The sequence below is a fragment of the Carya illinoinensis genome, chromosome 15 (genome assembly GCF_018687715.1).
Source record: "Carya illinoinensis cultivar Pawnee chromosome 15, C.illinoinensisPawnee_v1, whole genome shotgun sequence".
Taxonomy (NCBI): domain Eukaryota; kingdom Viridiplantae; phylum Streptophyta; class Magnoliopsida; order Fagales; family Juglandaceae; genus Carya; species Carya illinoinensis.
In genome coordinates, this window is record NC_056766.1 from 935728 (window position 1) to 960655 (window position 24928).

The window sequence follows — 24928 nt, forward strand, 5'->3', positions numbered from 1 at the left end:
AAAAATATCAATTATAAATCAAATATATAATATAAAATATAAACAAAATATGAAATAACAATAAATATAAAGATTAAGGGTAAGAGAGAAGCAAACTCAGTATGTTAACGAGGTTTGACTCCACTGCCTACGTCCTCGCCTCAAGCTACCCCTTGAGGATTTCCAAATTCACTATTCAACCTCCTTCAAGTGGAGATAGAAACCTATTAATCTTTGAACAACACCGCTACAAAGGATCCGTGTAGAATATCCTTTACACTTGCAATCACCTTACACGTGGTGATTCAACTATTTCCCGTGTAGAATACTTTCTACACGCACAAGGGTTACACACACTTTTTCTGATACAAAAGCTGATAGTGGGTAGGTTATCAGAAAACATTCCTCAATGAGTGAAATAAGAACAATACAACGCAAACTATATCTCTCAAAATGAACAAGGATTAAGGCTCAATATTTAGAGAAGAGAGAATGAAAGTTTTGAATGAATGTTATATGCTCTTGGTGTTGTGAATGTGAAGCTCTCAAATGATCTATTTATAGGCATATGAGACTTCATATTCAAATTAAAAAAGATTCACATGTCAAAGACAACATCATTCACTTTTTCAAAAAATTCAAATAAAAGGTTCTTCTTTTTCAATTGTCAAAGACAGCATCATTCATTTTTCAAAAACTTCAAACCTAATCTTTTACTTTTGGCATATGACAAAAGGAGCACACTTTTTTTTTTTTCAAACAAATCAAACCTAATCTTTTACTTTTTGCATATGACAAAAAGAGCACACTTTACTTTTCAAGAAATTCAAACCTAATCTTTTACTTTTTGCATATGACAAAAAGAGCACACTTTACTTTTTAAATATTTCAAACAAAATCATCTACCTTTTGCATAAGTAAAAAAAAGCATCAATCACTTTTGAAAATGTTCAAATAAAACATGCACATGTGAAAGATGACAATCAATCATATTTAATATTTTCAAAATTCAACCCTTTAATCAATGCATGCATATGTAAAAGATGACAATCAATCATCTTTCAAAATTTTCAAATTTAATTTTCAAAAAAAATTCATGCACATGTGGAAAATGTATTTTAATACTTTATGATAAAATATTAATTTTGAGCCTTAATCCTAATTTCGAATTTTAAAGAGATTTACTACATTACTCTATAATTTTAATGTGAACTTGTTCCTTTCTTGCTCATGCTTGTTTCCTTAATGTGCTTGACTCTATTGTGTAGACAACTTGAGTTTGAGACTTCTTTATTCTTTGAATTCATTTGTTATCATCAAAACCCATGTGTTGATATCTAATTACACAAATCTTGAAACTTTGGGTTCAACAGCTTTAACACTATCTTTAGAAATTAAATGACCAAGATATTCCACTTCACTACACCCAAATACACACTTTGACTGTTTTGTAAACAACTGACGAGCTTTTAATGTATCCAATAAAAACTGCAAATGTTGTCAATAGTCTTCCAATGACTTGCTGTAAACTAATATGTCATAAAAAAAAAAAACCAAAACAAACTTACTTAAATAAGTTCGAAATATCTCATTCATCAACCCTTGGAACGTAGAGGGCCCGTTGGTAAGCCCAAATGGATTTCCAAAAACTCAAAGTGACCCTCATAAGTCTTAAAAACTGTCTTGTGTATGTCCCATTCATGCATTTTGATTTGATGATAACCAGAACACAAATCCAACTTGGAAAATATTTTAGCCCCATAAAGTTCATCCAATAACTTATCAATTTTAGGAATAAGATACTTATCTTTTACTGTATCTTCATTGAGGGCATGACACACATTCTCCAACTCCCATCCGCCTTCCTAACAAGCAACACCGGCAATGAATAGGGACTTTGACTTCCCTTTATAATTCCACTTTCTAACATTTCAGCTACTAGTCTTTCTATTTTAGCTTTTTGGTAGTATGGGTACCGATAAAGTCAAACACATGATGGTTTTGAGTTTTCATGCAAAAACAATTCTATGGTCATGACTTTGAGGTGGAGGTAGACCATGAGATTCTAAAAACACAATTGCAAAACCCTTTACTATTTTTTATACTGCTGGTATATTGGCTTCTTCTACTGTCCTCACTTCCCCTCCAATTAAATGCAGCCAAATGCCTTTAATAGCCCCCTTTTTGAATTTAGGAATATGTTTCTCTTCCTCTAAAGATTCTCAAGGTGGTTGCAGTGCCTGCAATTTGCACTCACTTCCCCTGAAATTAAACTTCATAGTTAAGTCAGTAAAATTTCATAAGATGGAACCGAAATTTCTTAGCCAATCAACCCCTAACACAACATCACAACCTCCCAAAGTCAACAAATAAAGATTAACTTTAATCCTTAAATTTTGCAGTTGGAGAGGAACTGCCCTACAGTAACCTTGGCAAAGAAGTTTGTCTCCATTAGCCACTTTAACTGTCAACTGGCTTTCTCCCACTGGCAGCTTTAATCTCCTTACTACATATGGATCCACAAAACTATGTGTGCTACCTGTGTTAATAAGAATTAAAACCTTTTGATAATTAATAAAGCCCTTAACCCTCATGGTTTTAGTGAACCTACCATGGCATGTAGTGATATGCCTAACAATTCCCCTAACTCATTTTCTTCCTTAACAGGATCATCTAACTGAATCTAGGCCAGCTTCCCTTCACTAGTTTCAACTTCCGCCTTTTCTTCTTCCTTTAATCCTTCTAACAAAAAAATCCTAGGCCGACTACACTTTTAATTAAAATTGAATTTCTCATCACAAAAGTAACAAAGTATTTTCTCTTTTCTTTCTTGCATTTGGGCAGGAAAGATTCTTTTTATGGAAAATGTGGGTTTTCAGTTTGGGTTGTAGGCAGTGGGGTAATTTCTGTTTTCAGGTTTGGGTGGTGGTGGTGGTAATCTCATTAATGGTGCAGGTGCCAGTTATTTTGGTGTGTAGGTAAATGTGGTTTGGGTGGGGTTTATGTTTCTGCTGGTTCCTCCTTTCCTTCTAGCAACCTCTTCCTCCTGCAATTTAGCTAACTCAAAAGCAGTTGAAATAGAGTTAGGCTTAAGCATGGTCACCATTATCTTCAAATCATCCCTTAACCCACTAATAAAAGTGCTAATGTGAAATTCCTCCATTAATCCATTGATTTTATTAGATAAGTACTCAAATTCTGTTTGATACTCTTCAACAACAGCAGTTTGTCTAAACTTAGTAAACAACCTTACTAGATCCTCATAAGTTGAGGGCCAAAACGCACTTTAAGTGCAGAAACAAACTCTTCCCAACCTCTAATAGGTCCTGAATCCATCAACCAACAATACCAAGAAAGAGCCTTTCTTTCATATGGAAAAATGCTATATGTAGTTTTTGATCCTCAGGAGTATTAAAATAAGGAAAGAATTGTTGTGCCTTTAAGATCCATTCCATGGGTTCAAACTATTGAATTTTGGAAATTCCAACCTTAAGGTTTTAGCATGAATACCCCCATTCCATTCAAACAATGGATTATTACTCACCTGATTTCCTTTTGGTGTATTACCTACTACTGCTGCTAACTAATCATATGAAGCTGCCAAATTATTCAGTTGTTGTAACACTGCTTCTAGCCTTTTTTTGTTGGTCTTATTCTTCACATAGGTGCACACTTTCTCCCTTCAGCATGGACACTGTTTCCGCCAACTGAGCATGGCTTGTACCCTCACCAATGTCACAAGAACGCGGCTGTGATTCCACTGTTATGGCTGCTGTAAATTTCTATGTAAATTATATAGGCTCTTCGAGGGGCCTAGACCTCCAATTTGTAATATTCAATATTGTAGAAACTGAATGATTCCATTACTGAAGTACTGAAAGAATACTTATAGACATTATAGATAGATTTGGTCAAACGATGACCAACAGACTCAACATAGCAATTGACGCACTACTTATAACTAACCATTAAAATAGGCACGGACTCCACTTGCAACATGACCCACTAAGCCAATGTGGTCCACGTGAAATAAATGCAATAGACTTAAAACATAACTTATTACAAACAAATGAAATAACAATACAAACAAATAGAATAAAGAAACTAGCCTTTATAATGACCCAGCCCATAGACCCTTAACAATGTTTCAACCCACGTGAAGAAGAAAAATTCCCTAAAGATTAGGGATTCCTTCCAGCTGTAACTGCATAACATTTCAAAAGGGGAAATCCGTTCCTAAAAACACAGCATCAATAAAAAGAAGCCAACAAGCATGCAATAAAAAAGAATGGTTGTATACAAACCCATATGCCACAAAAGCAAAACACAAATTTCTTGAAAAGAGAGTGAGTATATATCCACTAGAAAATACCAAAGAATCGAAAGTTACAGATGGCGGAGGGAATGCGATGGGCTAGGGAGGGGTTTGGGTTAGGGATTTCGATGTCTTGAGATGGGGGAGGAGATTTCGATGGGGGAAGGAGATTTTGATTTCGATGTCTTCAGATGGGCCAATTTGAGATGGGGAAGGAGATTTTAGTTTTCAGAATCTCAAATGGTATACGAATACGAAATGCACCATTTGAAAAATTCAAATTTTCCTTCCCCACTCCAGATGCACGAAGAGACTGTCTTCAATGAAATGAATCGTTTTATTTTCCACATCAGTGTTGGTGCACAATAGGTATGCAACTTTAAGATAGACTTTTCCAATCTCAAAACAAAATTAATATTAAAAAATTATATTATAACAATATTTTTTTTCAACTTTTAACAAAACATTTCATTTCATCTTATTTGAACTGTGAAATCGAACGAGGCATTAAATTGTCTAAGTTTTGACAAATCATTTATTAGAAAAGATAGTTTGTATTAAAAAAATAATTTTTGTTATGTCTTTTTAGTAATTTTAAATACAATTTTAAGATGTGCAAAGTCTCGCATACTCTTTTTTTATTTATTCCATTTTTAAAAAGTGAGTGTGCAGAGCTTATACAGTCTAGGACTGCAAATATCATTTCTCTATATCTTTTATGATGCATTGTTATACAGAATTTTTTTTTTTAATTTTATAGACCAAACATTTCTCATTCACCAATAACACAACACTTTTATATTAAATGAAATATGAAATTAGAATAAGCGAAGAAGAAACATTAATGTCAGTAGTGTACGTCCGTGGCCAGATTAATGTTTGCGTAAGAAGAACAAATTAAGGTTGCATATTAGAACATGATACGAACTGACTTGTTTAATAAATGAATTGGTGATCACTAGCATTGACTCATGCAATATTTCAACTATGTTATAGTACAACATGTAGATTAGGGCCGGTTTGGTTACACAGATGAAATTAGATGAAATGAAATAAAATTTGAATAAAATATTATTAGAATATAATTTTTGTTTTAGAATTTGAAAAAATTAAATTGTCTATTATATATATTTTATATGAAAATTTAAAAAAATTATAATAATGAGATCTCAATATATCATCTACTAGACCAAACCGGACCTAATTGATCATCGCAACACAAACAAATTAAGTTTGAAATAAATAAATAAAATTTCATTAAATAGGTCAAGATTCATTTATGTGTGATTCGAACTTGGTTTCACATGAACTAAATCCGAGAATATGCCTAATTTGTAGGTATTTAATTAAATATATAGCATAAAAAATTAATAAATAATAAGGAAATTCACTACAAGAAATCGGGTCTTTTCCAGCAAATTTATTGTTGTTGCAAATAAAATCGCTGAAATAGAATGCCAAAAGCAGCGATTTCAGTACGCTGCAGGTTTTTAAAACAGTAATTTTCTTTTAAAATTTTTAGCAGCGATTTTTGAATTATTGCAACGAAATTTTTTGCTGCTTAAAAAAATTACTGTTCACTATCGAAAATTACAGCGATTTTCTATGTTAATACAACGACTTTTGCCGTCGGGGGTAGAATTAAGTTTAAGCAACGCACTAATCTTTGCTACAACTGAGACTAACGCGCTAAACACCAATTTCACTTTAATTTCCCCCAAACTTTTTTTTCCCCATGTTTGCTCACTCCGACCGATTTCTCCAACCTTCTGCACTTCGAGTCTTCGATACATTCCCACCAACAATATCGTAGCTCAATCCACCCAACCGAAAACAAATTTATCGCGTTCGAGAGTGGCTTGAGCTCCTGATTTTAAGCGCTGCAAAATACCTGATTTCTTGTAGTGAAAACAAGAACCAGAAGTACTCATAACATAAATTAAAGATCAAAATCTTCTATTAAAACAAAAGCAATATTTCTGGATCAAAGACTTCATTACAAGATTGAATGTACATGATTGAGACTGAATAATGGATCAAAGTTTCTGAAGTAATTAAAAGATCAGATCAAGAGTCAATCCACTTGGCGACGGCATGCTGGACATGTATTCGACTTGTACAGCCAGGGCAATATACAAGCACGATGATAAACATGTGAGCAATCCAAGCGAAGAAGCTCTTCTGCCCCATTCGAAGATGCAAACTCCTCCAAACATATGCTGCACATTCCCAACTCTTGATCATCGCTCTTGCTCGCAACAAAGCTCCCCTTCTCCATCAATCTGATGATCGCACTTCTTGATGCGCCGCCATTGGGTGCCAAATCCCTATCACTCAAGGACGTTATAGGATTAGAGGATCCCTCATCGCGAAATATATTGTGGAAGAAATTCAACTCGACCGTCATGAAATACCCCCCGAACCGGGAGACCGCCTGATGCTGCAACGCGAACGACGAGATATGCTCGGCCACGGTCGCGCGGAGTGGAGCGTCTTCGAGGTTGAGCCGTAAACAGAGCATGGAGTTAAGGTAGCGTTGGTGCCATTCCGGGATTAAGAGCACCTGGGGAGGAACTCGGATGAAAGCCGCAGGTATCGAAAGGTAGTTGAAGTTATCATGGATTGGGGTGTAGCCGCCGTTGGGGTTCCGCATGAGTTCTCGGCAACTCCCGACGAAGCGAATTTCGACGTTGCCCGAGTCGTTCACCTCTCTTGCCCTCATTTGCAGAGATACACCAAAGGATTCAGAAGCCATTACTTGGGAAGCCATGGATTCAGTACTGGAAAAGCGAGAAGTACTCAAAGATCGAATGTGTACGTAAGTGAGAATGAGATCGCATGATATATACATAGAGATAGATCATGATAGTATTAGAGCAACCGACTACTGCTAGGTTTCCTAAACCGATACGAAAAGGGACTGCTTTAATTAATTAATTAGTGCCCTAACCCTAATTAACCTGCAGATACGTACCAAGATTGATCTGCAAGTAATTACAAACAGCGCATGACTAGGTTTCTGTCTCCTCTCAAATTGCTCGTCTATATCCGACATGCACAGCGAGATCACGGACAGCTCCCGCGGCTTCAGTTTTTATTCATTTATTTATTTTCCTTTTACGTATTATTATTAATATTTATGCAAAGCAATAAATATAAATAATATAACTCAACTCCCATCTCTTTTAACCAATTAAATAAAATATAGAGAAATTGTGTACCATAATAATTTCCTTGAGTAATAGTTTTTACATACAACTCTGCTTTCTTAATTCGTGTGTAGACACGTACATAGTAATTTGGATAACGTTTATTTATCCAAATTGAAACTATTTTGTATTATATCATCATTATAATTTTTTTATATTTTTTATAAAATATAATAAACAATTCAATGTCTTTAGATGGGCCAATTTTAGATGGGGAAAGAGATTTCAATCTTCAGAATCTTAGATGGTATACGACTACGAAATGCACTGTTTGAAAAATTCAAATTTACCTTCCCCGCTCTAGATGCACGAAAAGACTATCTTCAATGAAACAAATTGTTTTATTTTCCACATCAGCTTCAGTGCACAATAGGTACGCTACTTCACCTGAAGATAGACTTTTCCAATCTCAAAACAAAATTAATACTAAAAAATTATCTTATAACAATTATTTTTTACTTTCAATAAAATATCTCATCTCATTTTATTTGAACTGTGTAACCAAATGAGGCCTTAAATTGTCCAAGTTTTGACAGGTCATTTATTAAAAAAAATAGTTTGTATTAAAAAAAAAATTTTGTTATGTCTTTTAAGTAATATTATATACAATTTTAGGACGTGCAAGTCTCGCATACTCTTTTTTATTTTTTCACTTTTTAAAAAGCGAGTGTGCAGAGCTTATATAGTCTTGAACTACAAATATTATTTCGCTATATTTTTTATGATGGTATCCACTGTTTTATAAAAGGACTAGTATGCGATCCTTGCATGTATTTCATTTATCTACTTTTTTCAAAGAGAGTGTGTGAAGCTTGTACAGTCTAGGATTACAAATATTATTTTTTTAAAAAATAAATCTCTTTAGTAGCCATACACCATGCACACATCTGTTTTTATTTTTTATTTTTTTATTTTTTTCTCAACAAAAAGAATTCTACTTTTTTATGGTAGGATCCATTGTTTTGCAAAAAGACTTTACGAGAATTGTATATTTAAAATTTGTATAAATTATTATTGTCTCACACACACACACACACACACACATATATATATTCTTCATCTCAGTAATTTTTTTTTTTTTTTTTAACGTTATAGTTATCTCCAATTATCCCTCATGATGTTATAAACCTTTTTCAAATTAAAGCAATATTCTAAGATTATCCCTTTGAATTAAAAAGGATAAAATACTTTAAGATTGAAAGTTTTGCATGGCTCTAAATTATACCAATTTATAACAAACTCATAACTTTTTGCTTTCTGTATTTGTAACGATGACCCAATGGTGTGAATTTTTTTTTTTAAATTTAAGAATATAAAAAAAATGAATGAAAAAAAAATTTAAAAAAAAAAGTGCATTTGGTGAGAATTTTTGGGATTTTTTCCAGTACCTGTAGCATGCATCACTATTTAATTTTTTTAATTTGATTTTTTATTTAATAATAAAGAAAGTGATTATTAATGTCTTGACCCCCATGTTAATTTTGTATTCTTTATTTACTTTTTCTTTCAAATATAATCTACGAGTGATCCACGAATTAATTAAGCGCCAATATTATCTGTATTGATATCATTATATATATTTTGTTGATATCATTATGGGCCACGTCATAATATCAATATTATAGCCATGTATATATACTTTTATGATATAAAAGCATATTTTTAATTATCATTATATATATTTATTTGATATCATTTTGGCTTCCAAAAAGAATTTAATAAAAGTTTAACTTATAATGATATCAACGTCAGATCTACTTTATAATAAAATAATTTTTATAATATTATGTAATATTTATAAGTTTATTTTTATAAAAAAATTTTATAGACCAAACATTTCTCATTCACCAATTCCACAATATTTTTATTAAATGAAATATGAAATTAGAACAAGTGAAGAACAAACATTGTTAGGTAGCGTTTGGATGTTGAGTTAAGCTGAGTTTATGAATAGTAGTAAGTTGAATAGGTAGAGTGAGTTATATAGGGTATAAGATGAGTTTAAATATGTTTAAATATTAAGATGAGTTTAGAAATATTTATGAGAAATTAAAAAATATTGTGAGTCTTATGTATAAAGATGTATTGAGTTAAAAAAGTTTATGAGTCTTACGTGTGAAAACGTTTTGAATTGAGATGAGTTTATTAATTTGAGAGTTGAGTGTTTAGATGTTAAACTCAATTTAAAATTACATTGAAATAGGTTGATTTCAATTGAGTCTAAAAACCAAATACAGCCTAATTGTCCATGGCCAGAATGATTGTAAGAAGATCAAATTGAGGTTGCAACTTTATGAAGCTATATATATATATATATATATATATATATGCACATTAGAACATGATATGAACTGACTTCATGTTTAATAAATGAATCTGGTGATCACTAGCATTGACTCATGCAATATTTCAACTCTATGTAGATTAGGGCATGTTTGGTTACACATATGAAATCAGATGATATGAAATAAAATTTGAATAAAATATTATTAGAATATAATTTTTATTTTAGAATTTAAAAAATTTAAATTGTTTATTATATATATATTTTATATGAAAATTTAAAAAAATTATAATGATGAGATCTCATCTCATGATCTACCGGACCAAACTGGACCTAATTGAAATTTTTTATCACAACACAAACAAATTAAGCTTGAAATAAATAAATAAAACATTTCATTAAAAAGGTAGAGATTGATTTATGTGTGTTTCGAACTTGCAGTTTGACATGAACTAGATCCCAGAATAACCTTAAATTGCAGACATATAATAAATTAAATATATAGGAAAAGAAAATATATACATATATATAATAAGGAAGACAAGAACCAGAAGTACACATGACATAAAAGATCAAAACTCCTCAAAATCTTCTATTAAAACAAAAGCAATATTTCTCGATCAAAGACTTCATAATTACAAGATTGAATGTACAATATGATTGAGACTGAATGGATCATCAAAGTTTCTGAAGTAATTAAAAGATCATCAGATCACCAAGGGTCAATCCACTTGGCGACGGCATGCCGGACATGTATTCGACTTTTGCAGCCAGGGCAATATACAAGCACGATGATAAACATGTGAGCAATCCATGCGAAGAAGCTCTTCTGCCCCATTCGAAGATGCAAACTCCTCCAAACATATGCTGCACATTCCCAACTCTTGATCATCGCTCTTGCTCGCAACAAAGCTCCCCTTCTCCATCAATCTGATGATCGCACTTCTTGATGCGCCGCCATTGGGTGCCAAATCCCTATCACTCAAGGACGTTATAGGATTAGAGGATCCCTCATCGCGAAATATATTGTGGAAGAAATTCAACTCGACCGTCATGAAATACCCCCCGAACAGGGAGACCGCCTGATGCTGCAACGCGAACGACGAGATATGCTCGGCCACGGTCGCGCGGAGTGGAGCGTCTTCGAGGTTGAGCCGTAAACAGAGCATGGAGTTAAGGTAGCGTTGGTGCCATTCCGGGATTAAGAGCACCTGGGGAGGAACTCGGATGAAAACCGCAGGTATCGAAAGGTAGTTGAAGTTATCATGGATCGGGGTGTAGCCGCCGTTGGGGTTCCGCATGAGTTCTCGGCAACTCCCGACGTAGCGAATTTCGACGTTGCCCGAGTCGTTCACCTCTCTTGCCCTCATTTGCAGAGATATACCAAAGGATTCAGAAGCCACTACTTGGGAAGCCATGGATTCAGTACTGGAAAAGCGAGAAGTACTCAAAGATCGAATGTGTACGTAAGTGAATGAGATCGCATGATATATATAGAGATAGATCATGATAGTATTAGAGCAACCGACTACTGCTAGGTTTCCTAAACCGATACGAAAAGGGACTGCTTTAATTAATTAATTAGTGCCCTAACCCTAATTAACCTGCAGATACGTACCAAGATTGATCTGCAAGTAATTAGAAACAGTGCATGACTAGGTTTCTGTCTCCTCTCAAATTGCTCGTCTATATCCGACATGCACAGCGCGATCACCAGCTCCCGTGGCTTCAATTTTTATTCATTTATTTATTTTCCTTTTACGTATTATTATTAATATATATGCAAAGCAATAAATATAAATAATATAACTCAACTCCCATCTCTTTTAACCAATTAAATAAAATATAGAGAAATTGTGTACCATAATAATTTCCATGAGTAATAGTTTTTACGTACAACTCTGCTTTCTTAATTCGTGTGTAGACACGTACATAGTAATTTAGATAACGTTTATTTATCCAAATTTAAACTATCTCGTATTATATAATCATTATAATTTTTTTAAATTTTTTTATAAAATATAATAAACAATTTAATTTTTTTCAAATCTTAAACAGATCTACTACGTATAAGTAACCTACGCATTGATTGCACACCAATTACCGACGTGGCTTTCCATATCTTTTATTAAAAAAAGAAAAGAACCGGAAAAACATATGAAATCGAATTCTCAAGGAGTTTTTGCCTCAACCATTTTCATCCAAAATATGATTTCGTGCAGGAGAAAACCCCAAACTTTGTCTCTATCTGCTACTTCAAACTATCATTTGTGCTCTTCTACTGCCGCCCAGATTATATGTTGAGCAAGGTCATCCCTTTGTTTCTAATGCCAACCTATTGTCGCCCAAATTATACATTGAACATGTGACGCCCCCAAATCCCCACGCCCGAACACGGGGAAATCGAGACGTCCGGATGGTGACAACCCGGGTCACCATCCCATCGACGGGTGCCAAGTGTGTGCAAAGGTAACAAATGTGCAAAAAGAAATGCAGCGGATAACGAAAGTCATATTGTTTAAAACATACGTAAATAAAATATTACAAAAACCCAAATACAGTTTTAAACAAATATAAAACATATCATCAGCAACCCGGCGGAGCCGCATTCTCGGGCTCAGCCTCCTCCTCCTCATCCTCATCACCTGCACCAAAAGCTATGGAACCACAAATGGTTCCACAGGTAAGTAAACCCAAACGCTACCAGATAAAAACACATAGGACTCAAACAATATGCATGAAACATGCCCAATGCACAAAGCCCATAAAACATAATTTTTTTCCACACACGCCAAAAATCACATTTGGCCCAAAAACATATCCTTTCCGAAAAACACGCCAAAAGTCACATTTGGCCGCCAAAAGTCCATTTGGCCCAATATCTCGCCAGAAGTCCATCCGGCCCAATATCTCGCCAGAAGTCCATCTGGCCCACACCAAAAGTCCCATTTGGCCTCACAAACCATTATCCAATTTTAACCGTATACACCATAACCTCCCCTAGGGGTCATCCGCACACCCTGGCTCCAGTGTCACACCGTAGAGTACCACCACGCATGTGACACCTAACGAGCGATGCCCAGTTCCGCGCCCCGCGCGTTCGTAGCCAAGCATCCTCTAGCCCTCGCCAGCAAAGGGCCACGGAGTCGGTGAGTAGGACGATGCCCGGTTCCGCGTCCGGTGCGTTCGTAGCCAAGCATCCCCTAGCCCCGCTCCCGTCATCGCTCTCGACAACTCAGGGGACATCACTCAGTTTATTCCGCTCCCGAGTGACCAGAGGAGCTCCACCGAGATAATAACCCATCCCGGCTTGGGCTTGTGATACACACGCACCCGCAATACACTTACGCCAATACACAGGCTTTTCACATAAATCCACAAACACACGTGCATGCACCATGTAATGCCATAACAACGCATAATAAAATAATCCAACAATCATAAATCAAATAAACAGGCAACTCCGTCCTCCATCCATCCGACCCCCGAAACTCCTCGGACTCAGTCCGGAATCAACAACCAACAACAGTAAATAATTGAATGAGCAATATATATTAAAATCTGAAAATAGGATTTGGAAAATACTTACAGCGCTATATGGCAATTTTAGAAAACAAGCGGAGTTGCAAACGACGGAGGAAAAGCAACGTAACAGTGTAATTTACACTGTTGCCGTGGGTAATAAATTACCCACTTTCGAACGAGGACAAACCAAAGCTCGGGATTGATAGGGAAGGGTCTTGAGATATTTATGAAGCTAAAGGAAACGAGTTTTGGCCGTGGGTGGTGGTGGAAACGGCGGTCGAAGGCCAAAAAGGGGCTGAACGGAGATGAGCTCCTGGGAGCTACTCCGGCAATGGATCGGGGCTGAAATTAGGTGGGTTAGGTCGGCAAGAGGTAGGGGAAGAAGCTGTGAAGAGATGGTGGCCGGAGGTGGTGCGACGGCGCCGAAATCGGTGAAAAACCGTGTGGCTTCAAAGGGCTTTTCCGGCCAAACGGCCGGCCGGATGGGGGAGATATTTGGTGGGAAGGTGCGCCGGAGGGAGGGGGTTCAAACGAGACCGGCGGCAAGCCAAACGGTGGCCGGACGGCGGCGGTCTGGGCTGAAGAAGATTCTGGCGACAGGGGCAAAAACAGAGCAGGTGCAGCGACTTCCGGCGGCTCTCGAAAGCTAACGGCTGGTCCAATGGCTCTGAAAATTGGTGAGGATGATCTATGGTGGAAGGGAAATAGAATGGTGGTGACAGTGCATCAAACGGTGGCCGGACGGCGGAGAATTGGCCGGTCAAAGGGGCAGCGACTGGATGGATAAATGAGAGAAAAACGCACGGGGGGGGGGTCGACGCACGGGAAGAAAAGCAGGAGAAGAAAAAGAAAAAAGAAAAAAAAAAGAAAGAAGAAGAAAAAGGAAAGAGAAAAAGGAAAAAGGAAAAAGATGTGAAAAGAAATGAGGTCCAATCCTCACTCCGGGAAAACAAAACAAACCGCCGAAAAGAGATTAAAAACCACAAAACAACTAAAAGAAATAAAACACAACATCAAGTAAATTAAAAACCAATTTTAAAACGCATGTAAATTAAAATAATAAACTAATATATTAATTAAAATAAAAACAACCATTTCAGCGAAAATACACTCAAAAGCGGGTCGTCACAGAGCAAGGTCGTCACCCTTGCTTCTGTTGTCATAAAGATTTGCTTTTATCATTTTTCCTGAGTTTTTCTAGAATAAAAGTGCATTCCTACTTGGTAGCGATTATACAATTTGTAGAAGTGTTATATATGGTCTCAAGGGCATTGTTTTGGTGCTTTGGAACGCTAAAGAGTAAATTAGAGAACTTAGATTTTGTCTAAAATTTGAGACGAATTGGAACTCAAGGTTCATTTAGAGCGATTCAATACCTTTGGTTATAGCCATACACTACAAGAAAAGTGAGCTTTTGTGACCAAACTTTTATGACCAAAATGACTATTTTCCACGAAAACCGTGAGAAATAGTCATTTTGATTATTAAATTTTAGTCACAAAAGCCTGCTTTTCTTATAGTGATATTTCTAAGACTTTATGTTCGATGATAAGATCCTTAGAGCTAGTTATGTGCTTTGGATTACATATAATGTATTGGAACTAGATGCAACTGAGGGGATGAAAATATTACTCTTAAATAAGACTAGAGAGAGAGGAGGATAAGATGGTTTCCTTCTGCTCAAATAGAGAGCATGGTGATTAAATTATTTCCTTGCGTTAGGGTAAAGCCACTAATTTGAAAACATAGAAATTTGTCTAGATGGATGAACTATTTCCAGGTTCATGGTCAAGAATACTTAACACAATGCAGCCAAATATCCAATAGGAAATTAAGTAGCCACTGATATTAGGTTAATTAGAGCCAATCTCCCACTTGTTAATCTTTTCTGGTGGGATTCTTTTTTTGTTTTGGTATTAGCTAATGACATAGAGTATTTGCTAAAATCATTAAAGAGAAGTTCACTAGCTTGCATCATCCTAATAGGAATGTTCATGAGTACTGCGTTAGAAATTTAGCCCTTCAGCTTTCTCCATCTCTAAACAATATATATATATATATAAGTAATGGGTGGAAGCTCTTCTAATATTCTAATGTCATGAACTTCTTTACATAGTCTTTATTAATATTATTCGACATGAATGTAGCAGCTTCTTACTAGGAGTTTTAAGGTATATTGGTTTGCATAATCAATATTTATATATTCTAGTTTTGTTTTCCTTGCCTTTAAGTCGTCATAATTAATTGGACTTAATGTTGCTTTGAGGCCCACATGCATTAATATAATAAATTAACAGCCAGTAACAACGATGAAAAGAGATTAGATCAGAAAAAGTAGTCTTGGCAACTGGCAAATCCACACAACATTTTCCTTTTTGCACATTTAACTCATTTAGTGGATATTTCAGCTTTTTTTGTTACTTAATCATACTGAGAAGAAAATAGTTGCTTGTAGTAATACTACTACTACTACTTAATCATGCTGTTTCTCTAGATTATTTTTAATGTTATTAAAATCCATTAAATATTCTCTAGATGAAGAAACTTAGTTGCTTGTAGTAGTAGTAGTACTACTTGAATGGTTATACATTGTTAGCTTTAAGTTGGTACTCTCCTACTTCTCCTTTCTTTTTTTCTTATGTTGTAATCTAACTTCTATAAGAAGGTGCTAAGTTTCTTTAAATTTAAACAAATGTATTGTTTTTGTTCTTTTTGTTAGTGACTACTTTTGTGTGTTCAGATTTCAGGAAGAAGATTGGTAGATTCATGACACTTTTCAACAAAAATAAGAAGAGTAAGGGGAAGAACAATGGGGAGTTGAGCAGCAAGGTGTCTATTATCTTAATTGGGTGATGATGTATTGGCTAAATTTGTGGAGCCAGACGAGCACAACATCAATAAAAAGAAGCCAACAAGCATGTGTGATTGATTTATGTGTGATTCAAACTTGGTTTGACATGAACTAAATCCGAGAATATAATTTAATTAAATATATAGGAAAAAAATTAATATATAATAAGGAAAACAAGAACAGAAGTACTCATGACATAAATTAAAGATCAAAATCTTCTATTAAAACAAAAGCAATTAATATTTCTGGTTCAAAGACTTCATAACTACAAGATTGAATGTACAATATGATTGAGACTGAATGGATCATCAAAGTTTCTGAAGTAATTAAAGGATCATCAGATCATCAAGAGTCAATCCACATGGCGACGGCATGCTGGACATGTATTCGACTTTTGCAGCCAGGGCAATATACAAGCACGATGATAAACATGTGAGCAATCCATGCGAAGAAGCTCTTCTGCCCCATTCGAAGATGCAAACTCCTCCAAACATATGCTGCACATTCCCAACTCTTGATCATCGCTCTTGCTCGCAACAAAGCTCCCCTTCTCCATCAATCTGATGATCGCACTTCTTGATGCGCCGCCATTGGGTGCCAATTCCCTATCACTCAAGGACGTTATAGGATTAGAGGATCCCTCATCGCGAAATATATTGTGGAAGAAATTCAATTCGACCGTCATGAAATACCCCCCGAACCGGGAGACCGCCTGATGCTGCAACGCGAACGACGAGATATGCTCGGCCACGGTCGCGCGGAGTGGAGCGTCTTCGAGGTTGAGCCGTAAACAGAGCAGGGAGTTAAGGTAGCGTTGGTGCCATTCCGGGATTAAGAGTACCTGGGGAGGAACTCGGATGAAAACCGCAGGTATCGAAAGGTAGTTGAAGTTATCATGGATCGGGGTGTAGCCGCCGTTGGGGTTCCGCATGAGTTCTCGGCAACTCCCGACGTAGCGAATTTCGACGTTGCCCGAGTCGTTCACCTCTCTTGCCCTCATTTGCAGAGATATACCAAAGGATTCAGAAGCCACTACTTGGGAAGCCATGGATTCAGTACTGGAAAAGCGAGAAGTACTCAAAGATCGAATATGTACGTAAGTGAGAATGAGATCGCATGATATATATAGAGATAGATCATGATAGTATTAGAGCAACCGACTACTGCTAGGTTTCCTAAACCGATACGAAAAGGGACTGCTTTAATTAATTAATTAGTGCCCTAACCCTAATTAACCTGCAGAAACGTACCAAGATTGATCTACAAGTAATTACAAACAGCGCATGACTAGGTTTCTGTCTCCTCTCAAATTGATCTGCAAGTAATTACAAACAGCGCGATCACCAGCTCCCGCGGCTTCAATTTTTATTCATTCATTTATTTTCCTTCTACGTATTATTATTAATACCATCTCTTTTAACCAAATAAAATATAGAGAAATTGTGTACGATAATAATTTCCATGAGTAATACTTTGTACGTACAATTCTACTTTCTTAATTCGTGTGTTCACACGTACATAGTAATTTAGGCAAGGTTTGTTTATCCAAATCTAAATTATCTTATATTATATCATATCATTATTAAAAAATTTCACATTCTCTTACAAAATATAATAAATAATTTAATTTTTTCAAAACTCAAAACAAAATTAATATTAAAAAACTATATTATAACAATATTTTATTTAATTTTTAACAAAATATCTCATATCATCTCATCTGAACTGTGTAACCAAATGAGGTCAAGTTGTCCAAGTTTTTATAGGTCATTTATTGAAAAAAATATAGCTTGCATTTTAAAAAAAATAATTTTTGTTATGTCTTTTTGATAATACTAGATACAATTTTAAAATGTGCAAGTCTCGCGTACGCTTTTTTATTTATCCACTTTTTAAAAAGTGAGTTTGCAGAACTTATACAATCTAGGACTACAAATATCATTTCTCTATATTTTTTATGGTGGCATCCACTGTTCTACAAAAGAACAATTTGTGAGGCTTGCTTGTATTTGATTTATCCACTTTTTTCAATTGAATTGTGCAAAGTTTGTACAGTTTAGGATTACAAATATCAATTTTTTATATATATATTTTTAAAAAAAATCTACTTAATAGCCATACACCATACCTGTTTTTATTTTTTATTTTTTTCTCAGCAAATAAGAAGAATTCTACTTTTTTAATGGTAGGATCTCCTGTTTTGCAAAAAGACTTTGCGAGAATTGCATATTTAAAACTTGTACAAATCATTATTCTCTCACATACACACACATATATATATTCTTCATCTCTATAATTTTTTTTTAACGTTATAGTTATCTCCAATTATCTCTCATGATGTTATAAACTTTTTTCAAATTAAAGCCATATTCTAAGCTGATTATCACTTTGAATTAAAAAGGACAAATTAAATACGTTAAGATTGAAAGTTTTGCATGGCTCTAAATTATACCAATTAACAAACTCACAACTTTTTGCTTTCTCTATTTGTAACGATGACTCAAAATTTCCCGCAATAAGATACAAAATTGAATTTTTATTCTTAATATTTACTGTCTTTGAAATAAATAAATTTATTTATTCTAAATTAAGAGCAAAAATAATGAAAATCATATCCTAATCTCTGTGCCTCATTTGTTTTTACAGATGAGATGAGATAAGATAAGTTGAGATAAAAGTTAAAAGTTGAATAAAATATTATTAAAATATATATTTTTAATATTATTTTTATTTTGAGAATTGAAAAAGTTGAATTATTTATTTTATTTTATGAGAAAATTTGAAAAAAAATTATAATAATTAAATAAAATAAAATGAGAATAATTATGAAAACAAACGGACCAATGGCTCTTCGATAAAAAGAAAGAAGATTTAAAAAGAAAAAAAGAAAAAAAAAATGACATCCGAGGTGGAGCCTAAACGCACAGCTTAGGAAATTACAGAGACGCTCCTTTGTAGATGGCTAGATGCCCACAGAATCTAATCGCTCTCTGCTCCTTCTCCCACATATAAAATGAAGTCCACTTTCTTAGATCCCTCATTACAGCCTCCCATGAATCAACACCAACTCTATCATCACGGCACTGTATTGAACAAACACCACCACACAGACTGACAGACCGAGAAAGGAAGCGGTGTGTTGCTCAGATCTCAATTAGTTCCTTCACGTTTCACTCTTGTTAAGCACTTTATAGCTTCCTTCCCATTGTATGATTCAGAACCTTTTGCAAATTCTTTCAGCTCATACGCATTAATCTTTGCCCCGATCTTATTACTTGATTTTCTTATGCATGCATCCGCTCGCTTCTTTTTTTAATTGACTTTTTTCGGGTATTCATATATTTGAGTCATGTATGTAATTTTCAATAATTTTGTCATTCGAAGTTCGTCTTTTTCCTTCAATTGCAAAAAATTTCAGGAAAATACTTATTTCTTAACGTGGGTTTCTGTTCTTTTTTAATTTTGGAGTGCTGGGAGGATAATAGTTTGTTCCTGTGAGGTTCTTAGGCTTTGGGATAGTGGGTATATACGATCCGCATAGACTTTACTTTGGGCGCCCATTGAAAATGAAGCCTTTTTTTTTTTTTTTTATTATATGTAGGTCGTTAATCGGATTCGGTAATATTTGGAAGAGAATTATTGTTCTTGTTTAGGTCATACATACACTTTTTAGGAGCATGGCATACATGGCTGCTTTGCAGGGTAGAAAGCTTTTTTCATTTAATAGAACACCTTGGAACAGTATTGGCTTTGGGCAGTTCGTGGTTTTGGATGTGTGCCGAGGATTTAGCCTGTCCTACTTCTAACTGTCAAGATAGGGGGCTTGGTAAAAATGTTGGTCGCATCAAATGGCTTCTCCTTTCACCAGATGTAAGGGATGGAGGCGCATCATTTTTTTTTTTTTTTATAAGTAAAAGATAAATATTATTGATATGAATGAGATAGGCATAAGCCATGTACACCGGAAGTATACAGAAGAGGCGCATCATTTTACATCAATGATGTAAATAAAACACATCATAGCTCATATACTGTGGAAATATACTCTGGAACTTTATAAACCATGTCTTCCTCTCGCTGTGGTTATTTTTCATACAATTGAAGTATCAACCCAGTTCACATTCTGAGAATCATTTTGTGTTCTACTTTGAAAAGTCTGGAGATTTCAACTGATGTGCAGGACAATTTTAGCTAGTCTGCTTCTAGGATTTCCCAAAAAGCACTATATAATGGAAATGAGGTTAATGCTCCTGTAGAAAACCAATTGCAATTTATTGCGTTCGTTACCACCAAAATTTTAAGAAAAGGTTTCACCACCCTCTATTGTGTGCAATCCCAAGTGATGAGCATAAAAATAGTGGGTTTGTGGGGTGATTGCCATGTGTGAAATGTTGATGGGAACAGATACAATTTTGTAAATCTTATTCTATTTATGACTTTGTTGCTGCAAACTTTTTTACATTTCACAAAATGGGTGGGGATGCTGTGTTACTGTTTCATTGAATAAAATAATTAAATTTGAACACCATTGAAGGGTGGTTTTATGGTTTTACTCAGGTGGTTGAACTTCTGTGTTCATTTTTGCTATTAGGAATGAATTATTTTGTAAATAAGGTCTTCCATACCTGTATGATTGCTGTTATCCTTCCTATCCATAGTCTTTTATATACGTCCAACCTTACTGAAGAGATAAATAGCCGGAGTAGCAATTCTAGAATCAGTATAGAGCAAACTTATTTGATTATACAAATGTGTATATGTTGTTACACCGTTATTTAAATACAAACTGACAGATGCAGTTTTGAGTTCTTCTCTATTTACTTTGCTGGTCTGCCGCAAATACTAGGACATTGGATTATATTTTATGATTAATTTTTGTAGTAAGTTTATGCTCTGTTCTCGATCTTTCTGTAGCCCAATTGAACCTCAAGTTTTCTTTCTGGTTATTGATGTAGTTTATTTATATAGTGTGTGCTTGTGTGAGAGAGAGGAGGTCAGTTTTATCTCACCAGCTTTATTTGTACTCTCTAAATTAGTCTTTGACAACTTGCACTAGTATGAATATGATTTCTAATTGTTTCACTTCACCCGTTACACACGCAACATGTAAACCTCAATTTGGTTTCAAGACTCATACATTATTCTCTTTCTTCTATATGTCAATTGGAAATTCCAGTACTATAATGCTGACTCTCTTTTGTTTTATCATCATATATAATCGCCACAGACAACTTTTGGCAGATTGCTCAGGAGTCAAAACATGAGTCTGCAGTGTCTTGTGTGTCACTGTGTAGAAAGTCCTTCGCACTCTTTTAGGAGTTTTTCAACTTCTGACAATGATGGAAGATGTTCCGCTATTGCCAATTGCTTAACCCGGAAATTATCGCTAACCCCCACTGCGGCAACCTCTTGTTACACATCATCATCCAAAGTGACCCCACAACCAACAATTCCAGGCAACAATGTGGGTGCCCCTCGACTAGTTCGAAGCCGGGCTGTGAGAAGGGATCTTGTGAGAGACTGGAACTTTGATGAGGTGGTGCTGGAGCGTTGATTTTGTGAGTCTGGGACTCTAGGATAGGAAGAGTACAGCGCTCTTCTCGTGGGATAGGTTTAGAGCAATGCCTTGCTCTGTGTACTAGTTGTATTTTGCCATGGGTGCATTTGAACTCGCTTTTTCTTTGGAAGAGTTTGAGCATTTGTAACCATTTTGAAAAATTGAATTTGTTCTTAACACTTTGTCCATATTTCTAATCTCGTGGTATTCTTTTGATGATAGATGTTACTTGGCGAAGTTGGGCTTTGGTTCTGTTATGCCATCACCTACGGGTTTGAGTGGTTTAATATGCATATGCAATGAAAATACATTTAGGTCTGCATGGGTGGAAATGTTACCTGAATTTCTTCCCAAACATAATTTTGAAGATCAAAATCTTTAACATTCAACTTGTTATGTTTTTCTAAGATTAGTTCATTCTCTTCATCGGAAATTTACAACAAACAAAGTCCGGAACTTGAATCAAAATTGATCCTCTTGAGCCAGCTGAGAGCGGTAATGAGGAGCAGAACACAACCAAAAGACAGCACAACCACCATTTCTTATCTCCTCTTGTTCAGTTCCCACTCTGTTTCTAGCACTCACCACTCTCATCTTCACTCTCTCCCTCTCCTATATCTTCCTCTTCTCTAGCCGCCGTACCCAATTAATTCCTCAAACCACCCCTCCACAGCCTCACAATTCCATCAAAGTCTACGTTGCCGACCTCCCCAGATCCATCAACTATGGCTTCCTCGACAAGTAATGGTCTTCCGACGCCCGCCGCTCCGCCGAATCCGACCGCCAGATCATGTCGACTCATCTCCCCGCCGAGTACTGGATCATGGGGGGCCTCTTGACCGCCAAAAACTTGCGGACTGGTTCGTTTGCCAAGCGGGTTTTTGACGTCGTTTTCGTATCCTTCTTTACGAGATTGAGCGCGGAGTGCAGCTAGGAACGGCGAAGGAGCGTTTAATAATAAGGTGGGAAACGAGGGCTGGTTGTGGATTTGGAGATGAAAACTCCAGCTTGGAAGCGCTCCGGCAGGCGGGACCATGTCTGTTCTGACAGGTTTATTTTATTTTATTTTATTTTATTTCAGTTTTGGTTTTTAGCATTGTTCTCGACCCATTATGCCCTGTGGATATCAGTAATTGATGGCTTTGGTACGATTAACTTTTAATGCTCGGCGTGTTCTATAAATTGATGAACTTGTTTCTGACTTTACTCAGTTACCGAGAATGATGAGAATAGAATAGGAAACGACAATAATTTTATGATTTAGTTGTACGCTGTTCTCCTTAACGAGAAACTTCAAGATACAAACTAATTTGTGTATAATCTTCTGTAGATATCATTAATCATACTTATATGATAAAGATAACCGGTCAGCTTATTGTCTACACAATCCTCACATGCATTGAAGACAACTACTAAAATGAACAAGAATGCTGGTCTTTAAGCTTTCAAAATATTTGAGTTAAAGAGAGGATACTCTAAAGACAGCTTACCAAGACAAATAAATATGTAGACTTTATAAGATAACCACTAAAATACAAATAAATATGGAGATTTTTAAACTGGCTTCTCAGGATTAAAGCTTCACGCTTCCAAAATTGTCTATTGTAGCGGATATGACCAATCTATATTTCCAGTTTCTTCATTTGCAACTAGGTATTGTTAATTTCCTTGACTTGGATACAAGTTCAGGTTTGGCTAGACTCGTTTGGTGGATGTCAGCTTAGAGTGTAACAAAATCTTTCAGAACTACAGTTTTAAGTCAAACTGAGATTATTGCTTGATTCAGTAAAACTTTATTTTTCTTATCAAAGAATTATTTTTAATACAAAAACTAGAGTCAGAATGAAAACAAACATTCTATCATTTTTGCCTGAGTCATCACTCTGCTTGACAGAGAGAGAAATGAAAGAAACAAATGATTTGTTGCATGTTTTTGCAGCTTATATTAGTCTTTGGATTGTCGTGTCATGTTAAAACTCGTAGCATTATTTGGCATACCACGTTGCAATGTGGCATGTCCTAGCTGAGATAGCACCAGCTATTCTTCTGGTTGTAGATTTTTGGGGATGTTGCTGGCTTGACTCAAAATCATCAAATGGTAGCTCCCCAGATATGATTCTACACACCTAAGTTTTGCTACTCAAAGATGTAATTGTGCCGTACACCCATCTACTACCAAGATCGCATTTGTCAGAAGACCAGAGATGCCATATTCTTCTTTAGTTTAAAGGGGCTAAACATAGGCATCGGGTCAGTGGTATATATTTATAAATCTCTTTCATGGTCAGGGCTTAATTTATGTATTTTTTAATTGCAGATTAATATGCTATTCTATTGTTTTATGGTATTTTCAACTTCCTCAATTCCTCCTGCTATAATATTCTTCATCATATTTTACTGTGTCATAAAAGATAACTGGCATCTATTCACAACATTTTTGCAAGAGTTCCTACAAAATAGCTGCCTTTTTCTATTATGAACAATCCGAACCCCAATCATGCTTGTAACAGTATCTTTTTCCATCAACAGGGAGGCATAGTTCGAGAGAAATTGTGAGACCGTTGATTAATGAGTCAGGCGTTATCATGGAAGAAGGCTTCCCAAATGGCCACTGGGAGGGAGCCAACCAATTAGAGGGATGAGAAAATCAGGGTTCTGCTTGCACCCAGCTGGAGACACTCCCAATTGATGCCAACTTTTTGATGCCACTCAAAGTCTCTGTATACCTGTTATTGTCAGTGATAACATTAAGCTCCCTGTTTGAAGGTACGATAGATTATACAGGGTTTTCAGTTTTTGTGGCGGTTAAAGATGCCTTGAAGCCAAATTGGCTATTGGATCGCCTCGAAACCTTTTCCAAAGAGCAGAAGGATAAATTTCCTTGAAATATGTCCTGCATCCAACCTATTTTCTAGGATGTCAATGGGTATACGGTTGTCATTGGGCCAATTCTTCTTGATGGTGCTGTGAATCACGTGGAAAAAGGTTTACCGAAAATTGCCAATGATTAAGGAAACCACAAGGTGTATCAATACCACGTCGTTGTCAATGTATGTAAAGATCACAAGTTCAATTTCTTATTTTGTGATTCTATTAGTTTCTTCATTGAATCATATCATACGATGTTCTACCATTCATATGAGCCATGGACTTTCTTTAATGCTCCTTTGAATTTCTATTCCATTATTCAACATAGGGTGTGATGCTT

The 24928-nt window shown here is 35.5% G+C and overlaps 4 protein-coding genes and 1 pseudogene across 7 annotated transcripts; 2 read left to right on the forward strand and 3 right to left on the reverse strand.

Annotated features, from left to right (window-relative positions):
* Positions 1-6368: 6368 nt before the first annotated feature.
* On the reverse strand, positions 6369-7064 carry LOC122296028 (E3 ubiquitin-protein ligase RNF12-B-like). Its single transcript, XM_043105410.1, has one exon. The coding sequence runs from the start codon at positions 7062-7064 to the stop codon at positions 6369-6371; it is 696 nt and encodes a 231-aa protein (XP_042961344.1).
* A 3445-nt stretch (positions 7065-10509) lies between these two features.
* Positions 10510-11205, reverse strand: LOC122296030 (E3 ubiquitin-protein ligase RNF12-B-like). The gene has a single exon (XM_043105414.1). The coding sequence runs from the start codon at positions 11203-11205 to the stop codon at positions 10510-10512; it is 696 nt and encodes a 231-aa protein (XP_042961348.1).
* A 5208-nt stretch (positions 11206-16413) lies between these two features.
* LOC122295466 (E3 ubiquitin-protein ligase SDIR1-like) lies at positions 16414-17247 on the reverse strand. The gene has a single exon (XM_043104499.1). The coding sequence runs from the start codon at positions 17209-17211 to the stop codon at positions 16516-16518; it is 696 nt and encodes a 231-aa protein (XP_042960433.1). The 5' UTR covers positions 17212-17247; the 3' UTR covers positions 16414-16515.
* Positions 17248-19136: 1889 nt separating this feature from the next.
* On the forward strand, positions 19137-21957 carry LOC122296075. 4 transcript variants are annotated; one of them, XM_043105482.1, is made up of 2 exons: positions 19137-19297; positions 21405-21957. In XM_043105482.1, exon 2 carries the CDS (start codon positions 21424-21426, stop codon positions 21715-21717), a length of 294 nt encoding a protein of 97 aa, XP_042961416.1. In that variant the 5' UTR covers positions 19137-19297; positions 21405-21423; the 3' UTR covers positions 21718-21957. The 4 variants fall into 4 exon arrangements, with proteins under 4 accessions (XP_042961416.1, XP_042961414.1, XP_042961415.1 ...); XM_043105480.1 differs by having other exon boundaries at positions 19138-19297; positions 21391-21957; XM_043105481.1 differs by having other exon boundaries at positions 19139-19370; positions 21391-21957.
* Positions 21958-22105: 148 nt separating this feature from the next.
* LOC122296076 lies at positions 22106-24911 on the forward strand (annotated as a pseudogene).
* Positions 24912-24928: the final 17 nt, after the last annotated feature.

Bases quoted from the DNA above. Each gene is read 5' to 3' on its own strand.
- LOC122296028 (XM_043105410.1), bottom strand. From the start codon at position 7,064: ATGGCTTCCCAAGTAATGGCTTCTGAATCCTTTGGTGTATCTCTGCAA.
- LOC122296030 (XM_043105414.1), bottom strand. From the start codon at position 11,205: ATGGCTTCCCAAGTAGTGGCTTCTGAATCCTTTGGTATATCTCTGCAA.
- LOC122295466 (XM_043104499.1), bottom strand. From the start codon at position 17,211: ATGGCTTCCCAAGTAGTGGCTTCTGAATCCTTTGGTATATCTCTGCAA.
- LOC122296075 (XM_043105482.1), top strand. From the start codon at position 21,424: ATGAGTCTGCAGTGTCTTGTGTGTCACTGTGTAGAAAGTCCTTCGCAC.